The sequence below is a fragment of the Artibeus jamaicensis genome, unplaced genomic scaffold (genome assembly GCF_021234435.1).
Source record: "Artibeus jamaicensis isolate MK-2021 breed Jamaican fruit bat unplaced genomic scaffold, CSHL_Jam_final contig_518, whole genome shotgun sequence".
NCBI lineage: Eukaryota > Metazoa > Chordata > Mammalia > Chiroptera > Phyllostomidae > Artibeus > Artibeus jamaicensis.
In genome coordinates, this window is record NW_026521870.1 from 5,248,840 (window position 1) to 5,273,482 (window position 24,643).

General features: G+C 32.6%; 1 protein-coding gene across 1 annotated transcript in view; it reads right to left on the reverse strand.

The window, feature by feature from the left end:
* The window catches only part of GNAT3 (G protein subunit alpha transducin 3), a 52,994-nt gene that overhangs the window by 15,387 nt on the left and 12,964 nt on the right, over positions 1-24,643 (reverse strand). The window contains exons 2-4 of the mRNA XM_037137025.2: positions 22,722-22,764; positions 16,561-16,702; positions 3,367-3,524 (exon numbers count right to left, since the gene is read on the reverse strand). Coding sequence (XP_036992920.1) covers positions 3,367-3,524; positions 16,561-16,702; positions 22,722-22,764 — 343 coding nt within the window. The remainder of the gene's footprint in view (positions 1-3,366; positions 3,525-16,560; positions 16,703-22,721; positions 22,765-24,643) is intronic.

The following is a 24,643-nucleotide window of genomic DNA, read 5'->3' on the forward strand; positions in this document are numbered from 1 at the left end:
GTTTTATTGCTTTAAAAACAGTTAAAAACTACTGCTCTAGACTTTTGATACAAAGGCTTTAGTAGCTTAGCAATATGGCTATTTCTGGGGAAATGTTACATAGATATAGTAATAGACTGGTAAGGCTTTTAATGACCAAATTTGCCATTATATCGAACTAAGTTTACACATGTGGCTTAAATAGAAAGATGATTATGGGCTTACATCCCTATAGACAGAATTTGAGAGGTAGAATCCAACCAAATATTATTATTTAAATTTGAATTTTTCAGAGACTAAGTTGAATAGTTGTTTATTCCTTAGCACCTAACATAATGCCTCAAAAAAGCAAAGCTGCTTTATTATTTATTAAAAAAATAAGTTCAACAGCAACATAGATAATTTATTCTTAAAGGATCTTTCTTCTTTTAAGCTAAAATAAACTTAGAATGGGTAAGTACCCCAAATGAATTTTGGCCAAGGACAAAACTACAGTCACACTTCAGAAACACATATGTATATAATACAAAAATTTATCACAATGTTTTAGTCTAATAAAATTGTATTTTCTTAAAAAAAGAAAAAGATATATCATAAGACAATATTGAAATATTTTTCTAGCTCATCTATTTTCTATCTTGTTAATGAAATTCCTTTGGATGAAGTCTACATAGGTGGTAGGTATACTGTTGGTTAACTGGTTCATGCAGGGGCAAAAACAAAATGAAAACATACTTGCCATGGTAGATATTAAATTCATTTTAATAGTAGCCAAATGAATGTTTTGGTAAAGAAAGACACATTTTAATGTATTTTATTTGCATATATAAATAATTTCAAGCAAAGCAGAAGTGTTGGCAGAATGACATATTTGCATTTAAAATATTTGTTTTTATAAACAAATACAGGATTTGGGTGCTCAAGGCTGTGGACTCAAACCAAATCAGATGGTCTAAGTATGTGTGTGTGTGTGTGTGTGTGTGTGTGTGTGTGTGTGTAATTTCAAATCACTTAAAATATCTGATTCTTTTTCTATTCATATAAAACACTATTTTTCCTGTCAAGTCTGTGTTAAATCTGAAAGCATATGGAATTTCAATAGCATACTGGACAGCCCCAGTGAGTAAACCACCAAATATTAATTAAATTCCTTCCCCTGTTTGCCATGGGTCATGACTCGTTTCCTTCAGTTTGGTAGTAACTATGGTATGGGAGGTGTTTATGTTGCCAACAAGATCATTTTTTCTTATACTGCTTAGTACTTCATTTCTGTTAGCTTCAACAGGAAAGGTCTCTTTGTTTGCAAGATGAACAAATATCTCACTTTCACCAAAAAATAAAAATGACAGAAAGCAGAAGAAAGGAAGAAAAGAGAAAATAGGAGGAAAAGGAAGAAGAGAAGGAGAAGGGATAGAGAGGAAAAGAGAGGAAAGAAAGAAAAGAGGCCATTGCTTTATATAATTCTTGTGAAATAGACATGGATTGGTATCGACCTAATATTATATTTTCTAGTTTTAAAATGTAAATGTTACTCAGTACTCAGAGAAAATCTGCTGTTAATTTTTGAAGAAAAAATTAGCCATTCAACTATTTTTTTCTTAACAAGCTTTTACTTAATATTTCCTTTTAAGGATCTATAAAAATGAAAAAGTTAACATTTAATGTTTTTGATTTTATGTGAAATCTTTTCTTTTTTAGACATGGCTGGGGGTAGTAGTGGGGAAAATCAACTTTACTGGTGTTATTCTACTGCCCTGAAAATAAATATGGATATTAAAAATCATTACATTAACAGGAACATTCACAAGATGGGTGCAAAGAGATATTGTGTCCACATGTTTAACTTGAACAGATAAGTTGCTCTTAATATGAATCTATATGATAGTCCCAGTATAAAATATATTTTGTGTCCAAATAAAAGAATTAAAACTGAATATTAAAGGTTTAGAAAATACAATAAAATGTCATTTTATCTGCCCATTTTGACTACATTATGTAATTTTGTTTTGCTATCAAAGAGCAAAGTGTTGGGCAACCATATAATAGTATAACTGTAAATATGTTTTTATAGTATTTTAAGAGAAAATCATGTTTAATCAATAATGTGTATCTAAAACCAATTACAGCTATCTATCATCTATCTAATTTATATAATACTTTTCTCTTTCCAGAAATTTGCTAATCGACTTTTTATGAAAATATTACATATTTCAATTTCTTATTGTGACTGCTTTTATCAATGATTCATATAGAAAAGCAATGTTTTCTGTATTTCAGAGAATCCTCTTAGTATTAGAATGTGACTAGGTACTGAGATACTTATAAAAAGTTTTTTAAGTTTATATAATGACAGGATGATATTCATTCTCTGCTTCGTCACTGAGACAACAGCTGGTCAATGGTGATGTGCCCTTTGGATTTGGAACTTAAAATGAATGTGAAAGAGTAATCACAAAAGACTGTAATCTTTTCCTAAAATTTATATGGTTTGTTTTCTCTCCATAATCCTTCTTCTCATTATGATTAAAAATATGAAGTATCATGAAAGCTTTATTGTTTTGTCCTCAAGTAATCATTTTTTTTCACTTTCACATTATTATTTTCTTTTAAGGGCTGATGGAGTGTTCTGTTGTGTTGGGAATTCATTAAGAGGACTCTATACCTTTTTACATATTCATAAGCAAAACAAAAATATAGAATTAATAATTAACTGATATTTACATGTACATACATATATACACATATTGTAGCAATATGACAATGGGATAAGAACCATTTACTAAAATAGAAACAAAATTGATAGTGAAATTATAAATAATATCATTTCATAATTTGCTTTTGGCTAATAACTGCTATCTGGATGATAGGTATGGAAATTATATAATCTTTCTTGAGACTCAAAAAGAATTTTAAAATGTTCAAATGTTGTGAATATCAATATCTGACTTGTAGAACTCTGTATTATGCTTCTCGAATCAAAGGAAACCCAAAGTATGTGCCAGTAATAAGATTACTCTAGAACATGACTTTAGTAACATGGATAGAGATGAAACAAACAGCCCCAAACTTACTGTGCATGTCACCAATCTGCATTTATGTTGAGCACGATGCAAGTGATTGATTCTTCTCAATTCAGAGAACATATTTAAAACACATAGATCTCAGGAAAATAGTTTCAAAATTAGTTATTTAAAGTGCTGTCCTGGTTATATTTTTTTACCTCTCATTTTGATATTTTTTGTTTCTCCTGAATTACATTTATTTTAGTATAATACAATGTAAAGCTATTTACTTACCTCACTTGTGACTGTAAATGCAGAATATACAGTTGTAATTCTTAATTTGAAATATTTTAACTACCACTTCCATCACAATATGTTCACTTACTAAGCTGCCGAGTCATTGAGCTGATATTCAGATGACCTCTCAAAGCAGGCCTGGACTCCCGGATCTCTCCACAGCCGTTTTATCACCTCAGCTAGCTCAGGCGTCATTCCACCATCTTCCAGGCTGTGTGCTGTTGCACAAAGTTGTCGCTGGTCTTCCTATGGCAATGTTTTTATGAAAAGAACAAAAGTGTTTTGTTATTTTAAATAACATTCTTTTTTTTAAGAGCATTTCAATAGGATGATTTTATATTATTTCTTTAGGTAATAATTCTATTGAACATCTATTCAATATATCTTAAGGTTAATAAAACTAAAGTTCCTAATGATCATTGGCTGATACTCAGAAGATTTCTCCATTGCAAAAACTAATATATTTAAATGTTATAATTTTAAAAAATAGGATATTTTGATAGAGATAATTAACTTTTGAATATGATGTGAAAAGGGATAATAATACTGTAGTGTAAGTCCATTGAGATCTCAGTTTCTCAAAATGTTCTAAAAGGATAATGGATGTGATCTAAATTGTTTTTTCTTTTATCTTAGCCATTGTTTTCCTAGGAAATGAAAATACAATGTAAAATTTAGAACAAAAATGGAAAATAAAACTCTAAAATTACATTTAAAATTAATATATAATATTATTTGCCTTCATGTCCTTATTTAGATTAACCATATAAATGATTAATGGTAAACACTTTGATCCACTCAAAGTTTTGAACATCTATGTGGTGTTGTTAATTGCATGCCCTTGGGGCAAGTTAATAGGGCAGGGGTCAGACTTCATGAAAAAAAAAGAGAAGGGCATTTGGGAAAACATGGATAAACCTTGAGAATATTATGCTAAGTGAAACAAATCAGTCAGAAAAGGCTAAGAACCATGTAATTTCACTTATATGTGGAATATAAAACTGAAACTCACAGACAGACAACAGTATGGTGGTTACCACAGAGAAGGGGGTGGGAGGGTAGTAGAAGAAAAAGGAGACCAAATATATGGCGACAGGATGATTTGACTTAGGGTGGTGGGCACACAATGGAATATACAGATCATGTATCGTAGAAATGTACATTTGAAATCTATGTGACCCTATTAACCAATGTTACCTCAAGAAATTTAATAAAATTGAAAAGAAAAGAAAGCATGCCCTGTGTTAGCCTTGATGAGATTTGGAGCTGACAAGAGCAGAAAGAAATAAAAGTACACTAAGTAAATAATGTGGTCCACAGTTTATCTAAACTAGTTATCAAATTTGTTTTGTGAGAAAAAATTTTTTAAGGATGATGAGAATTTGAGTTTCAAAATAATTGCTGACCATTATAGACCAGGCAAAAGAAGAAAAAGGGGGTCAGATTCTGGTTGTCAGACTCCGAATTTTATACTCTTTCCTACACACGTTATTATATTCTCAAGAAAGTTACCACATGAAATGTCTTACACAAATATCACAACAGTTATACAGACACTCTTTTTTCCCCCATTTTACAAATGAGGACTCAAAAGTTAGGTGGTTAATTTGATAAATCAGTAAAGACAATAAGCATCAGAAAAAGAGTCAAACCCAGATATATTTTGTGCAATGTCAGGAGTATGTCCAATAAAAATTTGCTGGTTTTCTGATGCATTTTAATTTATTATAATTTTAAATTGATTGCAAGTTTATTTCACTGCTTTATTAAAAACCTACTCTTTACATGAAAAAAAACTAAAGGTATCTTTCCTAACATTAGAAAGAGGCTCTATTAAATCTAAAAATCTTATTTTTATCTTTCTTCACATTGATATTTTATTACCAAACCAAACTGATTAAGTGACGATTAAATCAACAATTTCAAATGGCCCAAATCAGAGACTTGACCTCATTTTCTTGCATCAGGACAGGGTAAAATGTAAATGCTTCTTCCTGATTAGTTTAATCAGAAAGAGAACTGCAAAGCCAGCAAAATATGATCCAGGCACTTTTTCTGGCATCATCTTATGTACCTCTTTCCACTATGAAAATGTCATTTAGGAGAAATGATGCAATGGAAGTTGCTCAAACAACTTTGTCCTTACAGGGAAAAACTTACATACCCAGTTAGCACACCTTTACAAACCAAGATAATAAACCCCTTTGTTTCTCTTTTGAAATTTCCACTTTTAATTTAAATATAATTTGTTTGTATAGATATCATGAACATAGTCTCACTTAAACATTTAAATGTCTGAAAATCCTCTTTGATGACCACATAAATCCTAGAACCTTCCCCAAGAGCAAGAAATTTGATTAATGTGTCTTTCTAGATTTTTGTTTTTTACGTTATTGAATTCATAGCAGAAGTTGATGTCACTGATTTAAGCCTATGGGGCACTTCTTAAAAATACTGATACCTGGGACTCAAATCAAGGGAGTGGACCAGAAGGAAGAAAAAAAATGACCAAACAGAAAAAAATGTAGAAACAAGAATTCAAAAAATGAGGAGAGGCTTAGGAACCTCCAGGACATCTTTAAACGCTCCAACATCTGAATTATAGGGGTATCAGAAGGGAAAGAAGAAGAGCCATGAGTGGAAAACTTATTTGAATGAATAATAAAGGAGAATTTTCCCAATCTGGCAAAGGAAATAGACTTCTAGGAAATCCAGGAAGCTCAGAGAGTCCCAAAGAAGTTGGACCCAAGGAGGAACACACCAAGGCACATCATCATTACATTAGCCAAGATTAAAATGAAGGAGAGAATCCTAGAAGCAGCAAGAGATAAGGGGATAGTCACCTACAAAGGAGTTCCCATCAGTCTGTCAGCAGATTTCTCAAAAGAGATCTTACAGGCAAGAAGGGGCTGGAAAGAAGTATTCCAAGTCAAAAGACCTACATCCAAGATTGCTCTATCCAGCAAAGCTTTCATTTAGAATGGAAGGGCAGATAAAGTGCTTCTCAGATAAGGTCAAGTTCAAGGAGTTCATCATCACCAAGCCCTTATTATATGAAATGTTAAAGGGACTTATCTAAGAGAAAGAAGATAAAAATATGAACAGGACAATGACAGCAAACTCACAGTTATTAAGAACCACACCTAAAACAAAAACAAATTAAGAGGACAGCTAGATCAGGAGCAGAACCATAGAAATGAAGATCACATGGAGGGTTAGCAACAGGGGAGTGGGAGAAGGAGAAGGGGGGAGAAGGTACAGAAAATAAGTAGCATAGACGGTAGGTAGAAAATAGATAAGGGGGAGGGCAAGAATAATATGGGAAATACAGAATCTAAAGAACTTGTGACACATGGACATAAACAAAAGTGGGGGGAATGGTGGGGGGGGGGGTGTGCAGGGTGGAGGGGAATGAAGGGGGGGGAATAGGACCACTGTAATGGCATAATCAATAAAAGCATAATCAATAAAATATATTTAAAAATAGTTAAGGAAAAAAAATACTGATACTAGGACCTTTACCCAAACAAAATGAGTCAGAATTTCTGGCTGTCAGTTTCTGAAAAAATATTTTTTAAAAATCTCTCCAGCAACACAACATGCAGCCTGAGTTGGGAATCCCTGGACATGTACAGTTAAAAAAAATAAGAAATTTCTTATTAGACATACTACATTTCTATTGTTGAAGTTGTTCTCCAATTATTTAAAGTGCTGACACAGTAATTTACAGCAGGGGTCCCCAGTCTCCAGGTGCATGGGCCGTGGACCAGTACCAGTCTGTGGCCTGTTAGGAACTGGGCTGCACAGCGGGAGGTGAACAGCAGGTGAGCAAGCAAAGCTTCATCTCTATTTACAGCCACTCCCCATCTCTGACATTACCACCCGGGCTCTGCATGCTGTCAGATCTGTGATGCATTAGATTCTCACAGGAGCTGGCACCCTACTGTGAACTGCGCATGTGGGGAATCTAGGTTGCGCAGTCCCTTATGAGAATCCAATGCCTGATGATCTGAGGTGGAGCTGAGGCAGTGATGTTACTAGCAGCACAGAGGAGCGGCTGCCAATACAGATCATCATTAGCAGAGAGGTTTGACTGCATGGAGACAATAACGAATCAACCGCTTTCAAACTCATATCAAAACCCTACCAGCGAGGGGCAAGTGACAATTAAGCTACATCTGGTGGCAGGCTATAAAGCCATTTCCTCCTCTTTGCAGTCTGTGGAAAAATTGTCTTCCATGAAACCAGTCTCTGGTGCCAAAAAGGTTGGAAACCTCTGATTTAAAGAATCGAAATTCATGTGTTTAAAGGATAGGGTCCACCAAACAAATTTGAATTTTTTAAATATGTAACACCAAAATTAACAGAAGTTGTATTGTACATAACAGCCAAATTGATTAAAAACTGAACTCCTACTGCTTATCTTACTGACATATTTTAAAAACAGTAGTACTTTCCCATCAAACTCAAAATAAAAACCAAATCCATTAGCATTGCTCACAAGGCTCTACATGTTTTGACCCATGTCTTTCCTTTCATCATTATTTCTTTATTATCCCTCCTTCCCTCTCTCTGTGTGTCTCTGTCTCTCTCTCCTTCTCTATCCCCTCTCTTCCTTTCCCCATTCCTGGATTCCTTATTGTTCCTTGAACTCACCAGCCCCAATTTCAGAGCTCCTTTCCTCTCCTCCTTGGTGCTCATTTCCTCCTTCATTCAGGTGTCTTCCCAAACGCCGATCCCTTAAGGATGCCTTCCAGGGCGTCCCTTTCTTCCATTCTTTCATTACTTTCTAGCCTTCATTACCTCACACTCCTTGATTTTTCATAGTACTTATTAATGCTGATGTAGTACATATTTCTTTATTTTTTATTTTAACAGTTTTTATTTTTTATTCTTTTATTTTTATTTCTTGGCTAAGCTCATTAAAAAAATCTTATTTATCCTATTACAGTTGTCCCAATATTTACCCCCATGTGCCTCTGTGCCCCCACCCCACCCCTACAGTCCATCCCCATCCTGTTGCGCATGTGCAGGGGTCATTCACACATGTCCTTTGACTGATCCCTTTCTTTTCTTTCCACCATTCCCCTCCTTCCTCCTCCTGTCTGGCAGCTGTCAGTCTTGTTCTATGTTTTCATTATAAGGTCATTATAGAGGAAATGCTTTAAAAAACAAACAAATAAAATTGTAGCTTTTACATTAGGCTGTCAGCACTTGAAGACAGAGATTTTGTGATTTTGTTCATTACTGCATCCTTAACACTAAGAACAGAACTTAATATATAGTATATGTTCCTAAAATATTGTTGAATGAATAAATCAATAAAATAAATATGCTAATTAGCTCAGGCCATGTGTTCCTGAGAAACTTTAAGGGATCTCCAATAATTTCCCACATTTTTTCCTAAGTCTTGAAGTGGGGATGAATGGCATGCTGAAAAAATTTTATTTCCTTATGATTTATTTGGAAAAGCATAGGAATTATGGTGGTTCTAGAATGGCTCATTCAAGGTTACATAGTTCTGGAACTGTTGCTAGAAAGCAAAATATATAGTTTCTCTACAGGTTACCCAGAACTTCCTCATCAAAATTACAGACCTCAGTTGGTCCTTAAACTTCATGAAACTCATTCAGAACCCTAGCCTCATATTTCCAAAAATTTACAGAAAATATCTATCAAAGGAAGGAAAGAATATCATCATCTAGTAATTTGGGGGAATGCCAGTTTTAAAATGCAGGTTTGTTTCTACAGATTTTCAGAGCCTTTTATCACTAATATTGTTTGCAAATATCTAAGAAGTTGTAATATTGAATACTATGTATATATCTGAAACTTATTTGATCACAGAACTTTGATGATAGAGCATCTTCAGGAATCAATGTTCTTTGGTTCAGATCGTAGGGTTCACTTCATAGGGTGCTTTGTCAAAAATGTCAGAAAACCACCCAGATTGTGTGATAAAAGTGTTATAACTTTTAGCATTCTTTTATGTTGGTCTAGTGGATGTTCCAGATGTTATGTCAAAAAGTGCAGAGGGGAGGGAATTTAAGGGGAAAAGGGGGAAGGATTTAGAGGAACAAGTATGAAGGACACAGAGACAATAACTAAAGGGGGTGGAAATGGGAGGGAGGTGGGGAGCACGGGGCAGGGTGGGCTGGGATGGGAGAAATAGAAAACCGTACTTGAACAATAATTAAATTAAAAAGTATTGTGTTAAAAAAGTGTAAATAAAAATTTGTTAAATGCCTTTATTATGATCCCTCTTATTTCTTCAGCTTTTTTCTCTTTACAAGCTCTACATTTATGACATTATTCTATTAAATATTAAACCAAAGCAAGAACAAGCCCTCTTTTTCTGTAAATCTTACCCCTCCCTTACTTCTCAGCTATCACTCCAGAAATTGTATTTAAACTGTTCTCATATCCTCTTCTCATTTCTCAACACACTTCAGTGCATTCTGTGTCCAAATGAAACCTCTCATCAGATATCCAATGACCTATATATTATCAAACCCAATATGTTCCTTTTACATATACTTCATTCTTGGCCTTTCAATGTAGTTAACCTTTCTTTGGAAAAGTTGTCTTGAATTCTGTGATTCCACAAACTCCTGGTTTTCCTCTAACTATTCCATCCTCTCTTACATGGCTTCCTGTTCCTCTCAAATGACCAGAAACTATTACAGTATTTCAACACTTTTACCTATGTCTCTATTCTCTTTAAAGCCCTTCCTAAACTAAGCACTTGTCCTCTGTTGTCCCATCTACTTCCTCAGTGTAATTATACACTGAGGTATAAAAGTATGCCAATAACAGCGAGATTTAGATGTCTACCCAAAATATGTCTTTAGAACTTCGAATGCACATTTTCAACTGCTTGCACATGTAGAGATCTCATAGAACTTATACAAACTCAACATTTCCAGAACAAGACTAATTAGTCCTCCTCCACACCCACTAGTAACAGTATTTCTTTTCTCAGTAATTCTGTCAAAGAGTGAGGAGGAACTCCTGAATTGCTCCCCACCCAGCTGTGCTGTCCTTTTGAGATAACTGACACTTTGTGATTACTTGTTCAATATGCCTTTTTTCTTTTGAGGGCAAATACTATTTCCATCTTCTTTACTGCATATTTTTACATATTTTACTGCATATTTTTCAGCATATCCCTATGCCCAGACAGATACCTTTCATACAAAAGTATTAATAGTTTAATGAAAATTATTTTTTCAAGTGATGTCAGGTATGCAGACTTCAATACATACATTTTCACTTGCGTATATTCAAAGCAATTACTGATAATATTAATACTTAGTATTTACTGAGGGCTTACATCCTGCAATACTTTGTATTTAAGTAGATTTCTTATATTTCTGCTTTGTTCTATAATAGTCATTGTAATTTAGTGAGAAAAGTGTTAACAGTTTTGGTTAAAGAAACTTAAATTAGAGACATTAAGCAACTTGTCCAAACTGATAGACCCAATGACCAAAAAGCTCATGTAAACTTCCTGTCAAGCAAGACTCTTTCTATCTCTAAAGGACAATCTGTGTAATAAACGTACAAATGGTTATTTGAGAACCATAAGTAGACAAACCACATTTAAACACAATGCTGTAGAAAATCAGGACTCTGATACACATAGGACACATATTTAGAAATTAATCTGTTGAATATGCAGTTTAAGCCAGGTATAGAGAATGTATTAATCTTAAAATCAAATAGTAAAGAATATGATTGAAACTGCCATATTTTATATTAGTTTAAATAAAAATACGAGCTATGTCATACTTGACAATGGTAATGTTTGATATTTGAGAACATAGGTACTCCTGAGTTGTGCTAATTGCTAAGTGCTGCTTCATCTGTTTATCCCATTCAACATACAGTTTGAATAAATTACTTTGCTTTTATGTTTTCGTGAGCATAATGGCAGCAATGCACAGAGTCTATTATCTTCACTTCACATGAATGCCAGATCATTAAGATTCTCAGCCAACAGGTGTCAGGTCTTTAGTAATTACTGGAATCATTTATTTGCAAACACTGGGCTATACAAAGCACACAGTATATTTAAATAAGTAGCAGTAGGCAAGGTTGTGATTTCCAATGTCAGTGATGCAAATGCATGAAATATTACACATGCAAATTAAAGCATTAAATCATTCTCAAGTAAATGCAGAAGGAACACCTGTTTCATGCATGATTACTGTAAAGGGGAAAGAAAATGATTATTACAAATATTTTTACCAAATACCTAGTAGGTATTTTGTACTATAGGAAGAAGTACTCTAATGAAGTACTGGGAAAAGTGGGTTTTGCTCTAAACTGCCGCAATTTAAAGGAGGCCAAATTGCTAATCTTTTGTGGCACTTATTTTTCACTTCTTTAAGGAAAGGGGTTATACCAGGTGGTTTTTTAAGGGCCAGTTTAAAATCCTAGGTTCAAAGGAAATGCTAGGGTCAGAGTGATAAACGAACTACCCGTGAATAAAAACATGATCATATGAACTCCCTGGGAATAAAAACATAATAGAATGATAAAAAAATGAAAGGATAGTGGAGTTCATTTCTTATAAGTTCCTCTTTTTCCATGTGAGAGAAAAAAGTATGAGCTAGAAAAGTGTTATTTACTGGAATCAAATGGGGTGAAGCTAAAAATGGAAGGAGAGCCGAGCAGAACTGGTTTACAAACTACGTGCCCTAGGACATCTTCATGCTCTTTGTCGAAAAGTGGCAGAACTAAATGAAAGTTACCATTTCCTTTAAAATTATCAGCATGAGTTTCCTCAAAAAAATAAAAATTGAACTACTGTATAATCCAGCAATTCCACTTCTGGGTAGCTATCAGAAGAAAACAAAACACTAATTCAAAAAGATATATGGATCTTTATGTTCACTGCAGTGTTCTTGGCTATTCAAAATAGCCAAGATATGGAAGCAACATAAGTATCCATAGGTAGAAGAATGGATAAAAATTTATATATATATATATAAATTATATATATAAAGAGACATATATATATAAAGAGACAGATATGTGTATATATATAAATTATATATATAATATATAATTTATATATAATATATAATATTATATATTATATAGAAATCTTCACATCTGCATAAATTATATATATAATTTATATATATACACATATCTATCTGTCTCTTTATCTATAAACACATACACACATATATACAAATAATAGAATACTACTCAGCCACAAAAAAAGAATGAAACCTTACCATTTGAAACAATATTGGTGGACCTAGAGGGTATTATGCTACATAGAATAAGTCAGAGAAAGACAAATAGCCTATGAATTCATTTTTATGTGGGGAGGAGTAAAAAAAGTGAAGTAGACAAAAAGGTACAAACTTCCAGTTATGAAATAAATAAATCAAAGAGATGTGATGTACAGCAATAATAAAAACACTCCCAGTAAACAACAGCCCTGGACTGGATGGCTGCACAGGTGAATTTTATCAAACATTCTGAGAAGAACTAACACCTCTCCTTCTCAAAACTGCTTCACAAAATTAAAAAGGAGGGAAGGCTCCCAAATTTTATGAGGCCAGCATTATCCTAATTTCAAAGCTAGATAAAGACTCTACAAAGAAAGAAAATTATAGGTCAATATCTCTGATGAACATAGATGTGAAAATCTTCAACAAAATATTAGCAAACTGAATACAACAATGCATCAAAAAGATCATACACTATGATCAAGTGGGATTTATTCCAGGTGTGCAAGGTTGGTACAACATTCACAAATCAATAAATGTGATGTTCTACATACACAAAATGAAGGATAAAAACTGCCTGATCATATCAATAGATGCAATTGATAAAGTCCAGTACCCATTTATGATAAAAACTCTCAGCAAAGTCAGATTAGAGGAGACATAACTAAACATAATAAAGGCCATACATGACAAATCCACTGCCAGCATCATATGCAATGGGCAAAAACTACAAGCATTCCCCTTAAAATCGAGAAAAAGACAGGGAGGTCCACTTTCATCTCTCTCACTTACTCAGCATAGTACTGGAAGTCCTAGCCACAACAATCAGATAGGAAGAAATAAAAGGCATCCAGATTGGAAAAGAAGTAAAACTGTCATTACTTGCAGATAACATGATACAGTACATAAGGAACCCCAAAGATTTGACCAAGGAACTACTAGAACTAATAAATGAATTCAGCAAACTAGAAGGATAAAAAATTAATAACAATAAATCAATTGCATTTTTATATGCCAATAATGAATAGAAGGGGAAATTACAAAAACAATCTCATTTACAGTTGCTACAAAAAGAATAAAATACCTAGGAATAAACCTAACTAAGGATGTAAAAGACCTGTACCTGGAAAATTATAAGTCACTGAAGAAAGAAATAGAAGAAGATATAAAAAAGTGGGAGCACATACAGTGTTTCTGGATAGGAAGAATTAACATCATTAAAAATATCCATTATACCCAAAACAATCTATAGATTCAATGCAATTTCTATCAAGATTCCAATGATGTATTTCACAGAACTAAAACAAATATTTCAAAAACTTATATGGCACCACAAAAGGCCCCACATAGCAACAGCGATCCTGAGAAAGAAGAAAAAGGTTGAAGGAATCATGCTACCCAATATCAAACTATACTATAAAGCCATAGTAATCAAAACAACATGGTGCTGTCATAAAAACAGACACATAGATCAATGGAGTAGACTAAAGAGCCCAGAAATAAGCTCACACCTTTATAGTCAACTAATGTTCGACAGAGGAAGAAAGAGTATACAATGGGCTCATTAGTTTATTCAGTAAATGGTGTTGGGAAAATTAGACACATGGAGAAAATAAAACTAGACCACCTTCTTATACCACACAAAAGAATAAGTTCAAAGTGGATTAAGGACTTAAATGTAGACCTAAAACCATAATAATCATAGAAGAAAACATAGGTGGCAAAAACTTGGACTGACTTATAACAATATTTTATTGGATATACCTCTCCAGGCAAGGGAAACAAAAGAAAATTTAAACAAATGGGACTATATCAAACTATAAAGTTTTTGCATGGCCAAGGAAATCATCAACAGAATAAAAAGACAACCCACAGAATGGGAGAACATGTTTGCTGATACATCTGGTAAAGGGTTAATATCCTAAATTTATAAAGAACTTATAAGACTCAACACCAAAAAAACACAAACAATCCAATTAAAAAATCACCAAGGACTTGAATAGACACCTTCAAACGAAACATACACATGACCAATAGACATGTGAAAAAATGCTCAACATCACTAATCATCAGAGAAACGCAAATTAAAACAACAATGGAAAATCACTTCACACCTGTCACAATGGCTATCGTAAATAAACAAGTGTTGGCAATACTGTGGAGAGAGGCGAATCCTGTTGCACTGTTGGTGAGAATGCAGATTGGTGCAGCCACCGTGGAAAGCAGTATGGAGATACCTCAAAAATTAAAAATGGTGCTGCCTTATGACCCAGAGATTCCACTTGTTACCATTTGAAACACTATTGGTGGACCTAGAGGATATTATGCTACATTGAATAGTCAGATGTCTGGAAATTTATTTGAAAAAAAAAAAGAAAACACTAATTCAAAAGAACATAAGCATCCCTATATTCATTGCAGTGTTATTTGCAATTGCTAAAATATGGAAGTAGTCCAAGTGACCATCAGTAGATGAGTGGATAATACATCTATGAGGCATTGACATCATGAAATACCACTCGACTATATAAAAAGATTTTACCATTTGCAATGGTATGGATGAACCTGGAGAACATTATGCTAAGTGAAATACACCAGTCAGAGAAAGACAAATACCATATGATTCACTCATATGTGAAATCTAATGAACAGACTGAACTAACAAGGGAAATGGGGACAGACTCATAAATGGAGATCAGGTTGCCACTAGTGGTGGAGGAAGTGAGTGGGTGGAGGTTGAACAAAAATAAAAAAGGACTCATGGACATGGACAATAGTGTGATTGCTGGGCAGTGGGGGGCAGTATAAGCAGACTAAATGTTAATGGAAAAATACAATAAATATTAAATCAAAAAATGAAAATGATAAAAAATAAATAAAAGAAATATAATCCATAATATCAAGTTAACTTTGTGTCGTGATGGATGGTTACTATACAAATTGTGCCAATCACTTCACAAGGTATTCAAATTTTGGATGAGTACATTGTATACTTAAAATCATATAATTTGTATATCAACTGTGCTTTAAGGAAAAAAAAAGAACTTTAGTATCATATTTCTTTTTCTTCCTAATGGCTTCCAATGATAATTTACATGGTTTAAACTACAAGTGTGAGAGAGAAAAGAACAAATGTCACTTTTTTCCTCCATATTTGCCATACTGTGCCTCTCTAGTTTTCATTTTTATATAACAAAGTATCTAAGAATTAATCTGGGAACAGTTCAATTAATATCTAGTTGCAGCCAACTGCTCCTGGAAGGGGATAAGGAAATGGTTGAGTTCTTACTATGAATTGTACACAACTCCTCTTGTTTTTTAATGTGGCTAACTATGATTGTTCTTTGGATAGTACTATATGTTTTATTTGTCAACAAGATAGTTTTATATGCTTGCACATAAACTATTTTAAAGCAAGTGCATTTTAAATATATTTAACACAAAATAATTTTATTGCAAAACATAAAATAGAAGAAAAATGAAACAGTTGCTATTTATTAACAAAACTATGACTACTTGAGTATATTATAGAAACATTTTAATTAATCATATAATTTGAATTCTTTAAAAAATACTTTATTAAGTAATTGTTTCCCTGTGCCACATCATCTTTGTTATCATCATTAAACAATAAAAATTGTAGTGTTTTTATTTTTAAAAAATCTCCATGAAATAACTCACAACTAAACTAAGAAAATAAATGTAGAGATACTGCAGTTTGATTTTTATGGAATAAACTTTTTCATATTTAGCAAATATAACCATTATTTTTCTCTAATGCAATATATTGTTTTACATTAAGTTTGACTCCTAGGAACAGTCAATATTAAATAAGATTATAGCACACAATCAAAAAAAAGGTTTCCTTTAAAAGAAAATAGGAAAACTTACACTAAATAAAATTAATGTTTCCAAAATTCATATTTTATATTCCTAAATTTTGGTATAGATTTAGTGCTACAAATTTATTAAGCCTTGTTCTATTACTCAAACCCCATTATAGGACCTAAAACTGTAATTATTTGCATACTTACTGCACTGCTCGGATTGACATAATCAATCCCAAGGGTGGCCATGGCTTTCACAATAGATAGGATGGATTGCAATGTGTTACTGTAAACTACTGCTTTGAACTCCATGCATTCTTGCTCACTGTAACCATTCTTATGGATGATCCTATAACATAAACATGAAATGCTTTTGTGAGTTGAACAATTGGTTATTTTGTAACATTAAAAACACATCAATAATAACTTGCTTGAATAAAATTACAGTATATATTTGTTTAAAAAGGAAGAATTTTGTCCATATGTGCTATATCTGAACAATTTTATGGCTTTTAGATTTTTAATTCATTTATTTTTATGAAGGGATTAACCAAAAACATTTATCATTTTTAGAATTTTATTATCATTGGGGTTTAATGTGCTATTTTATCTTTACTGAATTTTAGAAGTTTAATATTGCTTAGGTTGAAAAGAAACAAATAAAAATATATTTTTCTTGTGTCCTTGTTCACTTAATTAAAAAAAAAATCAGACCAGCTGAGAACAATGTGTGTCTGAAATGGAACGGTAAGACCAGCTGAGAACAATGTGTGTCTGAAATGGACCGGTAAACCTTAGCATTTGGATTTTTGGTCTGGTGCATTTCCATCTCTTCCTTTTTTTTATTGTCGACACTATTTATAGATGGTCCACATTTCACCCCCAAACCCCAACACCACTTACTCCTCACACTAAATACAAAAAGCGTTTAGAATTTACTCTAGATCAACCACTATTAAAAACAGGTAAATTATGAGCATTTTTCTTAGAAAGTTTATTTCTTGTCAAGAAAAAAATTTTCTGATTCCCAGTACAAAGTTGTGTATGTAGTTCTAAAACTGTGTAGTTTTTACATGTCTAGAGGAAGAGAAGTAATTTACTCTAAAATTCATGTCTTTTCCTCTCACTTAAGACATGCTAGAAAGTAGGAGTGTCTGCTTTCTATTTATATAGGAAACAAAGGTGTTTTTTTAAAAATTTAAGCAATTAAGGGCTACCGGCCATTAAATTCCTCATAATATTCCATTTGTGTGCGTGACACGGAGTACTCAAAGTTGAAATCCCCAGGCGTTTAATTTGGCTGAACTTTTCCTTCCACTCATTTAGTCAGAGCTCAGATGTTTTAACTAATAGTTTTAGAATAATAAATTAGAAGGTTTACCTATTAAAAACTAAAATATTTGCATATGATAATTATTCTATCTTTATTGCGTAATGTGCTCATTGCTTTTTGTTGCTTTTGAAATCCTTTGTGTTCAGTAGGCATTGTTTTGGATGTCATATTACTGAGGATCTGTGTTGTATCCATGCACAAAGAGATTTTAGCTTAGAAGAAAAAAGAACACAATACTTCCCAAGATATTAAAACCTTCAAGTAAAAGGATTCTGCAGTGAAAGGAGTAAAGGCAGTACCTATATCTATTTTTTAATTTTAATATTTTATTGCCAATAATTGTTGTGTTTATGCTACAAAGCCATGTTTATCTTTCTATATTAAACAAATAACTTAGAATAAATTAGTCAATTAAAGGCTATGAAAAATGCAGTGAAATGTTTTTACAGATAGATTAGAAAAAAGTTTATTAAATAAATTTCAGTTCTTTGCCAAAAATTAAAATGGGAAAAATAATTTTAATTACCATATTTTGTATAACACACACTTTTTTTGCCTAAATATTTGAAGGAAAAATAAGGGTGCTCATTATACACGGGTATATTGATTACAGTATTGCATCAAAATTCCAGTTACAAATAGACTTGGGGGCATTTAGATCTTTTTCCTGGCACAAGTTCTAATCCTCTTTTCACCATTGGGTAGGGAAACATCTATGGTAAAGCAAAATAATAAAGGCAGAATTTAAAAGGCCAATTGTAGAGGGACTTTAAGCAACTTGTTTAAGGGACTTTAGGCATAAATTATTTCTGGGAGGTAGAGCTCTTTACTTGCAAGTTGATTCCTAGCTCTGTTCAAATTAATAAGCTGTTACTTGGCATTTTCTGTAACACATCACGTTATGCAATAAAGAGAATGAGAAGCTCTTCCCTCAAAATATAGACTGGAACTCTACTTTCTAATAAAGTAGCCACTAGACACATCAGTTAAAATTTAAAGAAATTAAAAATGTAATTTCTTACTCACAGTAACCCCAGTTAAATGCTTAATATTAGGTGTAGCTATTGGATAGCACTGGATTATAGGAAAGTAAAGCATGTCTGACTTTTGTGCAGTGTGATAACATATAGCAACAGCACCTGCAGGTAGTACAGTGAACTCAAAAAGGAAATGATAAGTTTTATTTGGATTGGGTGTTGCTTATTCTGATTTGGACCTATACATAGAATATAGGGGTAGAAATACCTACTTTCCTCGTTTCGACAAAGTGTCTGAGTTTGAAATAAATATTCTAGACAGTTTGCTTGAAGATGATAGTAAACATCATTGGACTCCCCCAGTTTTAATTTGATGAAGATATAGAGTAAGCAGAGAAAAGGACCTAGTATATTAGTGGCAGCAACATTTAAGATTTAATCAAAGAATTAGGGACTAAAGCATACAGAATTAAGAGGTGAACTGGGGAAGAGAGTTCTCTGAGAAACCAGGCTAAAGTGTTAGGGTAGAAAAGCCCAACGAAGTTAAATGGAATTAAAATAAAGATATATGAGCCTTCATAAAATGGCAATTAGGAGATTATAATTGACATTTATAAGGGCAATCTGTGACACACTAGGGGCAAGAATAATGGAAATGGTTGAAAAGTAAATGGAATTGGAAGAGTTGAGAGAGCTAGCATTATCGATTCCTTAGTGACTCTGAGAAAAGGAAGGAGAGATGGGGCAGAACCAGAACACTTTCTTTTTTTTTTTTTTTACTAATAGAAGTAATACTTGCTCATTGAACATAGTGTAAAAAACCCAGCAATAGTCAAAGTATAGATGCAATATAACCTTAAATCCTACCGTTGGTATATGTTCTTTGTTTTTAGAAACATTATCTATTTTGTCATAGTTGAGATGAAGATATTTATGCAATTTTGTATTTTGGTTTTTCAGTTAACATCAGTATTTTCTTCCATTAAAATTTTCTTATATACATATATATAACTTGTGATGGAGGCAAAATATTGCACCTTAAAGGTGAATAATCTGATAATTTCACAATTGATTTGCTTATGTTTTATTTTAATTTAGGGTATTTTATTCTGTCTTGTATTTTAATATTTCAAATAAGATGGAAGTGAGTCTCTGTGCATATATTTCATATATGTACTATTTTATTTTCATATTTAAATTATTTTATTGTTAAAAATTCTAAAAATATATTTAAAAGGTTAATAATTATTTTACCAGATTACTGTGCATAATTGCCAAAATTATTTTTATAAACGTGCTTTGAGATAATTTTACAAGTAGTAATGAGAAATATTCATTTTCTCAAAACATCACCATTGTTGGGTAATATTACTTTGATATTATTATTTGTTAATCTATTAAGATGAGAAACATACCATTATTGTTTTAATTTTTATATTAGTGAGATTAAACTAAAGTATATACATTTAATAGATAAGTGAGTTTTGTCTTTTGTGAACTGTTTGTAATCTTCACATTTGCATATATAGGGCAGCTTATTGTTTTTCTTAACAATCTATAGATCTTTACATATTATTATGCTCAATAATTTATCTATCATATTTATTATAGATTTTTTCAAATTTTTTGTTTAATTTTATTTATGATTTAATATGTTAAAAAGTTTTAATTTTTATGTAGCCAAATATTTGGTCATTTCTTTTCTTATGTCATTTAACCTAATAGAGAATGGAGAAATAAGAAGGATAAGAGGGATTTGTGCATGATTATAACCTGAAAAGAAAAGAACAGGTGAACACAGTGGTAATGTCAGTAGAAAAATACGCGATGACTTGGGTGCAAAGATGGAACTGAGAGCCCAAGAGCAATACAACCAGTGATCTGGGTAAAGGAGTTTTGTTCTTCAAAAACAGAAGAGTTAAAATATTTAGTTACAGCCCTGCCCGGTGTCTTTCAGTGGACTGAGTGCTGGTGTGCAAACCAAAGTGTTGCCAGTTTGATTCCCAGTCAGGGCACAAGCCTGGGTTTTGGGCCAGGTTCCCAGTTAGGGGGGTGTGAGAGGCAACCAACTGATGCATCTCTAGCACATCGATGATTCTCTTTCTCTCTTTCTTCCTCCCTTCCCTTCTCTCTAAAAGTAAATAAATAAATAAATAAATTTAAAAATTTGATTATTAAAAATGAGAATAGTTACAGATATAGGTGACAGAATTCAAAAGTAGGGTTTAAATATTGGTTGATATGCAACACAAATGACATTACCTAGAAAGAAGAAAAAAGCTATGATTTAGATTATAGACCATTTCACCATTAACTGGAATCATTCCCTCATATGATATGAGCCAAAGAACAAGATCCTTGACCATACAGTGAAAAATAAGCTCAAAAATGATTATCATCTCCTCCTTCAGCAACAATTGTCCTTCAAAATTCTCTAGTGGCGATAGAGCCATATTTATTTCCACTTATCAATTGCCATTTTATTCACTTAGGAATTGTATTCTGGAATTCTAGCACTTTCGTGTTATCTCATTAGAAAATGCATGTCTATTTATTCTCTAAAAAGAAACAATTAGAGAAAATAAGTGCAAGAATAAATTTAAATTCATGATAGTCACAAGTTTAAATGTGCATTTTATTCTGAGGCAGACAAAATACCAGTCAGGTTACAAATATTTTGTCCTAAATTCAAAATGGATCATTTATTGACATATTCTAAAATGTTAGGGCCTATGACCACAATGTTAAAGTTCTGTTTATACTTAGATCAATATATTTATAATATAACTGTTTTTAGTATCTATCTTATAAAGAGGCAAAATTTTAAAGTGAAAATGATCATATTTCTCATATTCTATGCTTTCTGCTAAAAGATAGGAGAAATGTTTGCATAGAAATTGTGGCAACTCTACTCCTCTGTGTGATTTAGATCAGCAATTTTTTTAACCCTCTTATTTCATGGTGCACATAAATTAATCGTTAAAATTCTGGGTCACACCAAAAACATATATAATTTTCTGGTCTGACAGAAAAATATGTATACTGTTTATTAGTTTACCAAAATGGTAGTAATTGGCCACTGTTTTTGTTCCAAAGTAACTTTAAAAAAATAATGTGCCTTTACTTGTGTGCAAGAATTTCTGGTACTAGGAATTAACCAATCAGATGTAATCTAATTGTTTGATGTGACCAATAAGATGCAACTTTACTAGGTAGAGGACCTATATACAGGGTGGGGCAAAAGTAGGTTCACAGTTATTCATATGGAAATAACATAATAATTAATAAATGAAAATACAAGAATAAACTGTGCTTCATATACTAACAACTGTAAATCTTCTTTTGCCCCATCTTGTACTTACGGTTCAACACAGGGCATTCACATTGGACAGCTATTGTGTTGGCAGTTGTCATTTTTTAAATGTGACAATCTAAGGGAAAAATAGGTCAATACTCCTGACTAAATAGTCAGGTGTTGCATGTTTTAAAAGTTCTTGTGCCCTGGCCTGGTTTCTTGGTCAGTTGGAGTGTCATCGTGGCCCAGGGGTATCCAGCCTGTGGCCCATGGGCCACTTGCATCCCAGGATGTATGTCTATGGATGTAGCCTGATGAAAAATCATAGATTTATTTAAAATGTTATGAGAATTTTTGTAGTTATGTGTCACAACATATTTAAGATGTGATCCAAGATAACTCTTCTTCCTCCAGTGTGGTCCAGAGACACCAAAAGGTTGGACACCACTGCTTGCACTAAAAGGTTGAGGGTTTGTTTCCAGGTCAGGGCACACACCTAATTTGTGGTGCATAGGAAAGGCAACCAATTGATGTTTCTCTGTCACGTTGATGTTACTCTCTCTCTCCTCCCTTCCTCTTTCTCTTATCAGCAATAAAAAAATGTCCTTGGCTAAGGATTAAAAAAACAATTCTTATGGCACACCAGATTAAAAATCACAGGTTTAGACTATTAGTCACATTTCCCAGAGGCATTTATTTTAAGAATGATCAAATTAGATATATAAATATTAAATATTAAACATTAAAAATCCTATATACTTACTTCATTTGTTTAACGATAGTACTTTTTCCAGATTCTCCTGCTCCTGCGAAAGAAAAATGGTAGTGTTATCATTTGATATGCACCAAATTCTCCTCGGTATTAAAACTGTGGCATCACCATCTCATGGGTAAATCTTTAACAGACAGCTCTTCTATGTAAAGCAGGAGAATAATTTTTTCTGTCAAGTCTTGAAACATATCAGGTGTTTACTTTCCAGTATAGCAGAAGAAAATAAAATCCACCTACCTTATCAGACATGGGTTGGACTTAAAGTAGAGTGTATATTCTAAAGCTAGAATTACATGCCATTAGTTACTGTATTTGAACATATTTTGCAAAGATTACATCTCCTGGATTTGTATTCCTAAGGGAGCGGTCCAAACTTTACAGTTTCTAGATAACTTTCATTTCCCCAGCATGCTTCTGCATATATCCTATTGGATTAAACAGCAACAATAAACCACATACAAAATCTAAGCAATAATTTTTTATTTCCAGAATTATTCAAAACCTATTCTGATTGAAGTAGGGACTCTTGTCTTCATTATCATATTTGTGTTGCTATGCAGGCATTTTCTATTCTGTTTAAATGAAGGAAAGTTGCTAACAACAGCAAACAAACCTAAAGAGCCTATAAAGCAATTATATTTTAAACAATAAGATAAATGCAATGGGACTCAAGAGGATTTATATAAGGAAGTTTAAAACCATTAACAGTATAAGGATAGCTGACATATGAAAAGATACTAAAACTGAATATTACTCCTAAGAGTGAAAATAATGAAAGAACTTGATTAAAATATTATAATATGCAGGATATAGAGTATAAAAACAAACTTTTTAGTTTTTATTTATTTGTGAGTCCTAGACATATGAGGGATGAGGTGTGGAGGAGCCAATCCAGACAACTTCTTTAAGTTTGAAAGTTCTGGTTTTATAGAAAGGAGAAAAGCAGAAAGTCAACAAGAGTTGGTGAAGTCTTGTAACACAAATTCGTTTATAGAATTTTTAGATAGAATTTCTAATAAATCTCTAAAACATTGAGGATAACTCAGTATTTTGCAACTGATACATAGTCATGTGCCCTCAGGTTACAATTATCAATAAAAATATGATATTAAAATGTATTGACCGAGGTCCTGATCTAAAATGCTAATATGTAAAATTTTAGTCATCTCATAGTAATGTCTGCATTATTTAGAGAAGCAAAAGCCTGATATGTTACTGGAAGTTTCAAAAGTTGGTTGCAGGACATTTTTTAAGTCCCAGTTGGCCAGTTGATATTGGACAGATTTCATAAAAGCACACTTAAGGCAATTTAAAAATATCCTAGGAAAAATCCAAAGTCAGGAAAACTAATAGAAATATATAATAATGCCAGCATAGCAGTCAACTGACTTGTTTTACCAAACTGAGTATGATTTTTATGTGAGCAAAACTGATGTGAATTTCATTCAAATTATACCAGAATATATAATGAATCAGAGGACTCTGACTACCCTATTTAAGTTTTTAAAATTAAAAAAATAATAATTAAATTATTGTGGTGACATTGGTTAATAAGATTATATAGGTTTCAAATGTACAAGTCTATGATAGTCATCTGTATATTGCATTATACCCACCGTCCAAAGTCAAATCTTCCCCTAGTCTCTCAACTTGTCCTCCTTTTCCTACTCCATGTTTTTCTTGAACTTCTTTTATTCTACTAACTTACAAATTATTCATATATCATTTTTAATTTTTTCTGTATGTCTTCCATCACTAAATGGAAAATTCCACCAAATCTTTGTCATTTTTTTCACTGATGTATCTGAAGGGCCTAAGAGTATCTAATAGTAGAATCTCAATGAAAGAAATGAAACTCTTAAATTCATACTTAAAAAATAACATCTTTCCCTCTGTATTACATACCATTTTTC